The following is a 10305-nucleotide window of genomic DNA, read 5'->3' as shown; positions in this document are numbered from 1 at the left end:
ACACAAAACAAAAAAATTGCACAATTTTTCCTTCATTTTTCTTAAACTAATGGCTGACGCTAAGGCTCACTGCTGGAGAATGGAAACCCTTTTCTTCTTCATGCCTCAAACTAAAATGTTAAACTTATCTGACAGGGCGGACAAGGTCTCTTCAATAATTAATTGCACACACACATGAAAAATCCTTTATGTTGCATAAATATTTTGTTACACAGGGTACAAAAATACTTTCACTTTTTGGTTGGTTTTGAAGTTTGAAAAGCATGAGGAGCCATGGCAGGGGTGGGGTGCGCCGTGGAGATTAAGCGAAACTGGGCAGAGAGAGTTTTCTTAATGGCTGTTGGCCCATCTGAGGGGGAGGAAGCAGAGGACCCCAATTTGAAATGACCAAGAAAACGCTCTATCTTGGCTGGGTGGTCCTTCCTGTTCAGCCTGGAAGTGTGTGGGGTGGTGGAGGCCGCCAGCCGCTGGGCGGAACTGGCTGCAGGGCTTGGTCCTCACTGAAGCAGGGTGGGTGCAGGGGAGGGGTGTGTGGGGAGGGGGACCGGGAATGATGAACCATTAGTGGCCAGGACTTGTTGCTATGGTGACACAATGTGAGAACAAACTGTACACTCACATATATACAAGTTTAAGTGTCTTAATTCATGCCAGGAAAACATGCAAAATTAAACGCCTCATTTCTTTGAGGTGGGGCTACGGAAGCAAATTTGGACTGGAGGTCAGGCCTTGCTCAGTCCCAGTGAGACCTCTGAGCTGGGTCTGGGTGTCCCAGTGAGAAGGCCCCTGAATCCTGCCGTGAGGCCTTGGAGAGGGGCTTTGGGGCAGGACAGGGCTGAGGAAAAGGAGAGAAAGGAAACAGAGTCCACTGAGTCAGGCTTAAAATTCACAGTCTTTGGAGGGAAGCAGCAGCTCTGCACGGGCCACCTGGGGGCAGTGGAAGCTCAGGGTGGCTCCCTCCCCAGTGAGGCGGGCGGGGGGCTTCGAGCTGTGGTGACCAGACCTGGAGGGAGGGGAAAGAGGTGGCCATGAGCAGATGCATGGGACTGGAGCTGAACCCAGGCCCTCCCCTTGCGAGGAGGCTGCAAGATGGGGGGTGGGGGGCAGGGTGGGAGGAGAGGGGAAAACCAGCCAGAGTGCCCCAGGCGCAAGCTCAGGTTGGGGTAGCACCAGTGAGCTCCTGGACTCAGGCAGAGGAACCACGGCCCTGCAGGAAGCCAGGCTCTAGGACACTTTCCGTCCCAGGCCTCTGAGCCAGCACTTACTGAAGAACTAACAGAACTGACGATATTTCCATCCTTGCTGGGTGGTATCAGAGGGAGGGTACCAGCGCACCTGCAAGAGAAGCCAACGTCAGGAGCTAGCTGTGTAGTCCCTTCGCTTGATGGGGGAGCCTGGGAAACACGGCCTTCAGTGCCCCTGTTGGAGTCCTGGTCCTGTCACTGACGGCGGAGGTCGGGCCAGTTACTCACCTCTGGGCGTCAGTTTCTTCATCCTGAAAATGGGAGAGCGCCACCTGACCTGCCTCCTCTGCAGGACAGAGGTTCAAATGAAAGAAGGGTTATGAAGGCGTTCCCGCTCCACTGAGCCCGACTGTACCAGGTGGCGTGCTGGCAGCCGGGGGCACTGGCCCAACAGTCTGCCCTTCCCCCTTAACCGGGAGAGTGCGGAATTCCTAACATCAGGAGAATGCACCTAACACATTTTTGCTCAACTTCTTTGAGTCTCAGTGTCCTCAACAGCTACAGGACAGAGATGATTAAAAGTCACAGGGCGGGGGCTTCCCTGGTGGCGCAGTGGTTGAGAGTCTGCCTGCCGATGCAGGGGACGCGGGTTTGTGCCCCCGGTCCGGGAAGATCCCACATTACCGCGGAGCGGCTGGGCCCGTGAGCCATGGCCGCTGGGCCTGCGCGTCCGGAGCCTGTGCTCCGCAACGGGAGAGGCCACAACAGTGAGAGGCCCACGTACCGCAAAAAAATAATAATAATAATAAAAGCCACAGGGGGGCTTCCCTGGTGGCGCAGTGGTTGAGAGTCCGCCTGCCGATGCAGGGTATGCGGGTTCGTGCCCCGGTCCGGGAGGATCCCACATGGCCGCTGGGCCTGTGCGTCCGGAGCCTGTACTCCGCGGCGGGAGGGGCCACGGTGGTGAGAGGCCCACGTACCAAAAAAAAAAAAAAGTCACAGGGTATCCACGAGGATCAGATAAGACAGAATGTAAAAACACATTAGAAACCAAAGTCAGTGTGGTCTCCAAGGGGCAGGACTCCCGGAAGTTGGTCCTGTCCTAGCAGGATTCAAGGAAGTCACAGACTAGACCCAGCTGATACTCCCCACCCCCGTCGCTGCCCCATTTCAGCTTCTCCACCACCCCCACCCCCATTCCCTTCATTACAAGCCTCCTAACTTTAGAGATTTGTAACCTACCAGCTGAGCCCTCTACTGGGAGCCTGGCAGCTACCTCAACCCTGGTACTTGCTGGAAGGCCCCACAGAGCAAGGCCCCAAAGCAGGATTCCCAGAGACAGGCCAGGAAATGACATGCACCCCATTCCCCATGGGCCAGTAGTCTGGACGGTGAGCCGTGCTGGGTGCCAAGCCAAGATTGCGGGGAGGCCGCCTGCCCCGTGGCCACCTGGGAGGGGTGGCGGCAGAGCATCACAGGGCCCCGAGTGAGGGGTTGGGAAGAGAACTCAGAGATGGGAGCCGGGGTTCTCTTAGGAAAGAAAGGGATGGCACAGGAGAGCCGATGAGGAAACCAAGTAGCAGCTGGGCATACAGACAACCCTCTTGAAGCTCGAGCAGTCAGACCCAGTTACCCACTTGGCTGCCAGGAATCCCTGCCTCTGTAAGGAGTGAAGATATCGAGCAATGCCAGGCTATCTGGTAGCTGATGAAAGCTTCCTGAGAACTTGCTCCTATGCCCCCTCCAAATTCTAGGTGCTGTTTTGTATAGTGCAGGACTCTGACCACCCCGTGTTCAGCAGGAAGTCAGCAGCTGGTTACTCTGAGATGCCAGGACACTTGGCACATAGCAGGACCAGGGCCTAGGCCACCTGACCAATGTCGGGATGGCCCCTGGGCTCCAAGGATGTGGCACTGCTGTCATTGGCACACAGTTGACCCCGGGCTGCCAGGACCACCTTGATTAAGTCCCACACCACACAGAAAGGGTCAAGAGCCTCTTTGAGCCATCCAGCCTCAGAGGCCACCTTATTTTCTCTCATGTCTTCTAAACATCTGGAAGCAGTTCCCTCCCTTCCTGGCTGACAGCCGAGTGGGAGGAAGCCTCTCCTCCCCTTTGCCGAGCCATGGGCTGCCCTCTCAGCTGCAAGCCCGGCTGGACACCAGAGCTCATTCCCTAAGAGAGGGACGATGAGGAAACCAGCACCGCTGCCACCGGACAAGGCTGCGGCCGGTCCAGCTCAGAGAAGCCTTAGTGGACCCTGACCACCGCACTTCACCCAGCCTCCAGCTGGAGCGGCCCCACGGCAAGGAAGCGCCTGACAGGCTGGGTGCCCTGCAGGGCTGGACAAGGGGAGAGCGTCGGACGAGAGTGGGAAGGACCCTGGAGGCCTCCGACCTGCCCTCCTCCACCACCGGCTGCTTAGGGGCCCCCACAACAAGCCCGCTTCCATCCAGCCCCACCCTCTCCACTAGGTGCTGCGGCTTGGGCTCCAGAGCAGCAGCTTTCCCTCCAGCCTGAGATGGGCCACCGCCTTCTTGGGGAGGAAGCAGAGGAAAGGCCTAATTTCTGAGCTCGGGATGGTGGTGCAACCCAACTAGACAGAACGTACTTGGAGGGCTGCATTTCCACTCTCCTCAGATGCCTGGGATAGGCCAGTGGTCCAGGTTCTCTAAAGAAGCACGGTCTCTTCCTGCCCCAGCTCAGGACAAGACCCCAGGCCCAGGGATCACGGCCAGCACAGCAGGGAGCAAGTGGCCAGTCCCCTGTCAGGGCCTCCACTTGTTCACAGGGGGTTTGGGGGTCCTAAGAGGCCACCCACAGGGAAAGCCCATGGGCATCTAGAATGGCTACAGCTCCAAGAGGGGCAGCACCCAAACAAAGGAGTGGGGGGCATACGGTCCTCTCTCAGACCCTCAGACCGACTATAACTGAGAAGATACACCAAAAAGTGGGCAAACGGATGAGTCCACACAAGAAGAAACAGAAACACAGCCAACAAATAAGGGAGCCTCACTCATCACAAAGTCAAAACAATACAATTAACTCAGACTGGCAAGTCTACACTCTTGACCTTGCAATAGTTCTAGGAATTTATGATAAGGACAGCAAGCAGGACAGGTGCCCAGAGAGGTGTGAACAAGGGCATCCAAGGCCGCACAGCCTAACACAGCAAAAGAAAATTGTGTAAACAACCTCACTGCCATCTACAGGGAGGTAGACACACTTATACATTGGTAGGCTAGCCAGGCATCCAGAATGTAGACCTATACTTACTGACATGGAAGCATGTCCTAATATTTAAGTTTTAAAAAGATTAAACGTGTAATTTTTGTAAAAGAGTCATACCCATGGATTTACTTATACACCTGTGTCCAACTACCTACCAAGTCTAAGGACTAAATGTAGTGATATTTTGGGGAGCAGGATGATAAGCAAAGGCAAAAAAAGAGAAAAAAACCCTGTCTTTTTCTTCCCATGAATGCAGACCTCTAATAGCTAATGTTTATGAAGCACTTGGCATGTGCCAGATGCTGGTCTAAGTAGTTTTCATATACTAAGTCCATTTAATCCTCAGAAAAGCCCTATAAAGTTGATGCTATTATCATTTCCATTAAACAGATAAGAAAATAGAGGCAGGGGAATTCGTGTAACTTTAAGGTCATCAGTAAGTGGCTGAGCCAGTGTAAGGGGGGCAAAGGGCTGCAGTGAAAGACCCCCATACCCTCAGGTCGAAATGGAAAAAGAAGTCCAAACTGGGAGGAGCCTGGGGTGCAAGGGGACATGCAGAATCCCTGCTTTTAGGCCACCAACTTCATGTACCAGACCCCAGTGTGCCCCTGCCACCCATACCCTCTGAAAGGAGACGATTCTATCGAGAAGATCAGAAGGTCCAGCAAGACAGCCTTGTGCCTTGTGCCGAGATAGAGGAGGACTGAACCATCTCCAAGCCCCTTTCTTCCTGCAGGTCTCGTCCCTAAAGCCACATGAGGATGCCTCGCTCAGGCCGAGCTACTGGCAAAGGGCATGAGGTCAGGATGTATAAGGTGGGGTACAGAAAGGAAGGACTGGTTTTCATCCCCTTTTGTCTATCAGCTGCTGCCTTCTCTCCAAGTCACCTCCTTACCCCCAGGCACAGAAAAACGCAGTGCTACTGGTCCTCTGGGTTCAGAATAACCTCCTTAGGATCACCAGGGTCCACCTCCTTCATTTAGGCATTTTCAGCCTCCACCTCTGGGGCAGTACTATCGGGGGCAGGGAGGGGGCTCTTGGAAGGAAAAGAGAAAGTGATACTACTTCGAAAATGCTTTCATGCCTATTACTACACTTGGTCCTAACAGTGTATTTTACTGTCGAGGAAACGACTATCCAGAGAACTCAAGTAGCGGGACAGAACTAGTCATCACCCGATCCAATCGCTTGTCATCAGGCTGCCCCCCGAAAAAAGTCACTGTCCTTTGAGGGGGCCTTCATCCCCTTCCCAGGGAGACCAGAAGACAGGAACTCAGGCACAGTGAGGCCTCTAGCCTCAGAGAGGACCTGGAGGGAACTAGACAATAATGATATTAAATAATAAACATGTAGTGCTCCCTCTATGCTAATAGGCTACCAATGACCTTCTAAAGTAGCTACAACTGGGCTTCCCTGGTGGCGCAGTGGTTGGGAGTCCGCCTGTCGATGCAGGGGACACGGGTTCGTGCCCCGGTCTGGGGGGTTCCCAACTAGTCATCACCCGATCCAATCGCTTGTCATCAGGCTGCCCCCCGAAAAAAGTCACTGTCCTTTGAGGGGGCCTTCATCCCCTTCCCAGGGAGACCAGAAGACAGGAACTCAGGCACAGTGAGGCCTCTAGCCTCAGAGAGGACCTGGAGGGAACTAGACAATAATGATATTAAATAATAAACATGTAGTGCTCCCTCTATGCTAATAGGCTACCAATGACCTTCTAAAGTAGCTACAACTGGGCTTCCCTGGTGGCGCAGTGGTTGGGAGTCCGCCTGTCGATGCAGGGGACACGGGTTCGTGCCCCGGTCTGGGAGGATCCCATATGCCGCGGAGCGGCTGGGCCCGTGAGCCATGGCCACTGAGCCTGCGCGTCCGGAGCCTGCACTCCGCAACGGGAGAGGCCACAACAGTGAGAGGCCCTTGTACCGCCAAAATAATAATAATAATAATAATAAAGTAGCTACAACTATCATCATACCACAAAGAAATCGACACACTGAGAGGTCAAGAAACTTGCCCAAGGTCACACAGGTGTTGAAAGAGAGAGCCAGGACTTGGACCAAGGTAGCTGGACTGGAGTTGGACAGCCACGGGGCGTGGGGAGGGAGGGAGGAAGCTGGAAAGGAAGACAAGAGGAGGGCACACAGTCCCGTGTACGAAGCTTAGGGACCCGCAGCAGCACACCACTCCCAGCCGGCTGGGGGGCCACCCCAAAAAGGGCAGAGATACGCTCCTGAATAATCTGGCATCCTGACTGTCCCTGGCGCCCAACGTCTGCCTCACATTGTCATGGCCTAGCATCTCAGAGCAGAGGGGGTAGAACCTCTCCATCCGATCTGGTCCTGCCCTCTCGTTTTACAGATGAGGACAACACGGAGGCCCAGAGGTGAAGTCACTTGCTGAAGATCAGGTCGTTAACTGGTGTCACAGCTGGGATCAGAGGACTCACAGGGCCCCTGCAGTTAAAATCCCCTCTTGGGGGCTTCCCTGGTGGCGCAGTGGTTCAGAGTCCGCCTGCCGATGCAGGGGAACCAGGTTCGCGCCCCAGTCTGGGAGGATCCCACATGCCGCGGAGCGGCTGGGCCCGTGAGCCATGGCCGCTGAGCCTGCGCGTCCGGAGCCTGTGCTCCGCAACGGGAGAGGCCACAACAGAGGGAGGCCCGCATACCACAAAAAACAAACAAACAAACAAACAAACAAAAAAACAAAAAAACTCCCCTCTTGGCGGGGCGCACCATCTGCCTTCCACACTCCGCCGGGTCACAGAGGACTGCCTTCACTCACCACAGGACTGGTCTGCGGTAATCCTACAAACGTTGCCCTAGAGAGGAAGAGCCTCGCCACCACCCTACGCCGATCAATTTTCCAGCCGTCTGTGGTGTGCCGCCAGGGTGAGTGCCAAGCGGAACCATGCGTCTGCCCTCGGTACAACCCAAGTTGCCGTGGCCAAGGGAACGCCTTGCGAGGGTGGCAGTCAGGGAATCTGAACCTTCCACCTTGGAACTGGGCGAACCCAGGTCACTGAGCCCTTCAGAGGGACGGACACGCACTTGACCCTCCCACTGGCAGAGCCTCCCCACTCCTCCTGCCTCAGCTTCTAGTTTCTGGGAACTCTCCCTCCTGGTTTCTCACACCCTTTAACTCCTCGTCCCCTTCTACTGCCCCAGCCGGGAGACCTCTGTTCTCTCCCTCTCAACAGCCAGGTCGCTCTTCTCGAGCCTCAGCTCTCGGTCACTTCACTGACGAGAGGCCCAGGCAGGCTCGCCGCTCACCACAGCCCTCCGCGCAGAGGCCTGGCTGTAATCTGCGAGGTGCTCGGGCACCTGGCGTGGCATTCGGCAAGCACAGAGCCCTCCCAGCCCAGCCGTGCCCTCTCCACCTCTCCCCTAGAAGCGCTGGCTGCACCTTTCCCGTCCCAGCCCAGGTCACAATGCAGGGTGCCCACGTTCCTTGAACAAAAGAGCAAACACTCACTGGGCACCCCGGATGTTCCAGGTACAATTCTAGCCCTTCACATGGCTTAACATTTAATTCTCACGACAACCTGAGGCAGATACTACTATTCTTATCTTTCCAGATGAGTGAAAAAGAACAATCCAGACACAGAAATCTTTCAGAGCTTTCTGAAGTTCACAAAGACAGGAGGAAGCAGAGGCAGGCGGCCTGGCTCCAGCAACCGCACTCAGATCTGTCACCACAGGCAGAATCGGCACAGCCTGCCCGCAAGTGTCCAGGGGGCAGTGGACCCACGGTGGGTCTCTCACACTTCACATTTGCAGTGTATCCTCGATGCGGCCTCGCAGCTTATCCTCTCCTTCCCCTCTGTGGGACCCCAAACCCCAAAGGTACTGTTGTTACAAGACAGCAGTTCTGCAGCAGCTCTGGGGACCTGGGTGGCCCGTGGCCGGGTAGGAATGAAGCCCGGCCAACTCAGAGACTTTGTTTTCCCCTTTCCTACTTCTCCCCACGAAAGGCTTACCTGAGCATGTAGGGCGGCAGCGGCAGCAGCAGTGGCGGCTGGGTAGGTAAACGCAGCATGTGAGATGGCTGGGGTCAGCTCTGTGGTGTACAGAGGGTAGGGGGCCCAGGCCTCTGGGGATGCGGGGATCAGAGCGGCCCCCATCAGGTCATCTGCGACAGGAGACAACAGCCCCCCTTGTCAGAACGCGGGTCCCCTTTTGCGCCACCCCATTCCAAACAAGAGAAGGGGACCCAGCACTATTGCTGAGCATAAGCTCCCTTCTCAGGCTCCCCTGAAGGATCCCAAAAAAGCCATGGTAACTTGGCCAGGCTTGGTGAGCATCCTGTCTGCTTCAAGAAGCCCTCAGATGGGTCTCTGCTCATCTCAACCAAGAGGGATCAGAGAAGGCTTCAGGGAAGCTGGGCGACACCGACAGCTCAGGAGCTCAGTCTGAGGTCCAGCAAAGGCTGCAGGGGAGGAAGGAAGCATGGGACCCACAGGGATGGGTAATGGTGGATGCAAGAAGCTCCTGGAAAAGGGGCGGACAGGCAGGACTGATGCCCTCAGTGATGCCCTCTGCACGCAATTCCATCCACGAGGGCCCCCCAGCTCTGCCAGGTAAAGGGCAGCAGATGGCCACTCTGAGCGCCACTCACAGGGGTCTCGTGCGATGAAGTGTGCTCCTAGGGCAGGGTGAGCGTTGGTAGGATTTGGTGTAGCCATTAGCTTGTTCTTGGCCATCTTGGTGTTGGCTTTGGCAAACTCTAGCCTCAGGGTCTGAGGGTTCTCAGGATCAAAGCGAATACCCTACGTGAGAAGGAAAGGAAGGGAAAGGCATTACACTATAGGACCCAGCCTGTCCACTGCAGTGGGGACGGAAGGGCCCCAGAAATGATCCAGCCTGAAAGACTTGCCCACACAGGGGCCAAGACAGAGGATACACTGCTCGGGCCTTGTGAGTAGTGGCATTTGGCACAGACAGTGCAGCCAGAGACTCTGCCCCAGGATGCTGGGGAAGGTACATCTGTGGGCCCTTTCCTTGGGCATGGAGTGGGGGAAGGTTTGCAGAAGACGGAACAGGAATACCCACTGCCTAGAAGTCTGTGGGTCAGAGAAAGGCCTGTTCTCTGTCTACTCACGTTCAATGCATTCTTGGCCGCTTCTGCTCCTGCCCGGCTGTCAAAGATCACAAAACCAACAGGCTAGTAGGAAAAAGAGAGAATACCCTTGCATCTCTCCCAGCACTCCATCTCCCCTTCAAGCATACAAAACAACAAAGAACAAAAAGATACATAATTCTTGTCCACATCCTCTCTATGTTCAGCTAGAACATAGGGAGGATATGGACAAGAATTATATATTTATATAACTATATATGGACAAGAATTATATATTTTTGGTTTGGGGCACCAAAACTCTCCCATCCAGGTACCACATTCTGGGAAACGATGCCAATACAGCTTTATCCCACTGCATTAAACATCACCCTTCCAGTAAAAGTCTTTTTTTTTTTTTAATGTATGCAGGTAATTAAGAGTAAGTTCTAGTGTTTTCCCCAGCACGAAAGGGGACACTAATGTATCAAGGGCATGGAAAGGCTTCAGGTTCAATCAAGGGGCAACAGGGTTTTTTTTTTAATATATATATAAATTTATTTATTTATTTTTGGCTGCGTTGGGTCTTCGTTGCTGCGCACGGGCTTTCTCTAGTTGCGGCAAGCGGGGGCTACTCTTCGTTGCGGTGCACGGGCTTCTCATTGCAGTGGCTTCTCTTGTTGTGGAGCACGGGCTCTAGGCACACGGGGTTCAGTAGTTGTGGCTCACGGGCTCTAGAGCGCAGGCTCAGTAGTTTTGGCCCACGGGCTTAGTTGTTCCACGGCATGTGGGATCTTCCCGGACCAGGGCTCGAACCCGTGTCCCCTGCGTTGGCAGGCGG

The 10305-nt window shown here is 54.8% G+C and overlaps 1 protein-coding gene across 2 annotated transcripts in view; it reads right to left on the bottom strand.

Annotated features, from left to right (window-relative positions):
• Positions 1-6: 6 nt before the first annotated feature.
• Positions 7-10305, bottom strand: part of RBPMS2 (RNA binding protein, mRNA processing factor 2) — a 28199-nt gene continuing 17900 nt past the window's right edge. The window contains exons 4-8 of one of the 2 annotated variants that reach the window (XM_024128940.2): positions 9510-9572; positions 9027-9177; positions 8389-8540; positions 1266-1335; positions 7-1003 (exon numbers count right to left, since the gene is read on the bottom strand). In XM_024128940.2, the coding sequence (XP_023984708.1) occupies positions 1273-1335; positions 8389-8540; positions 9027-9177; positions 9510-9572 (429 nt within the window). In that variant the 3' untranslated portion in view covers positions 7-1003; positions 1266-1272. Of the gene's footprint in view, positions 1004-1265; positions 1336-1363; positions 1496-8388; positions 8541-9026; positions 9178-9509; positions 9573-10305 lie in introns of those variants that run through there. The other variant, XM_028495824.2, reaches the window with a different exon arrangement.

The sequence above is a fragment of the Physeter macrocephalus genome, chromosome 11, assembly GCF_002837175.3.
Source record: "Physeter macrocephalus isolate SW-GA chromosome 11, ASM283717v5, whole genome shotgun sequence".
Classification (NCBI taxonomy): domain Eukaryota; kingdom Metazoa; phylum Chordata; class Mammalia; order Artiodactyla; family Physeteridae; genus Physeter; species Physeter macrocephalus.
Note: the sequence above shows the minus strand (reverse complement) of the source record. Positions and strands in the feature narration are given on the sequence as shown.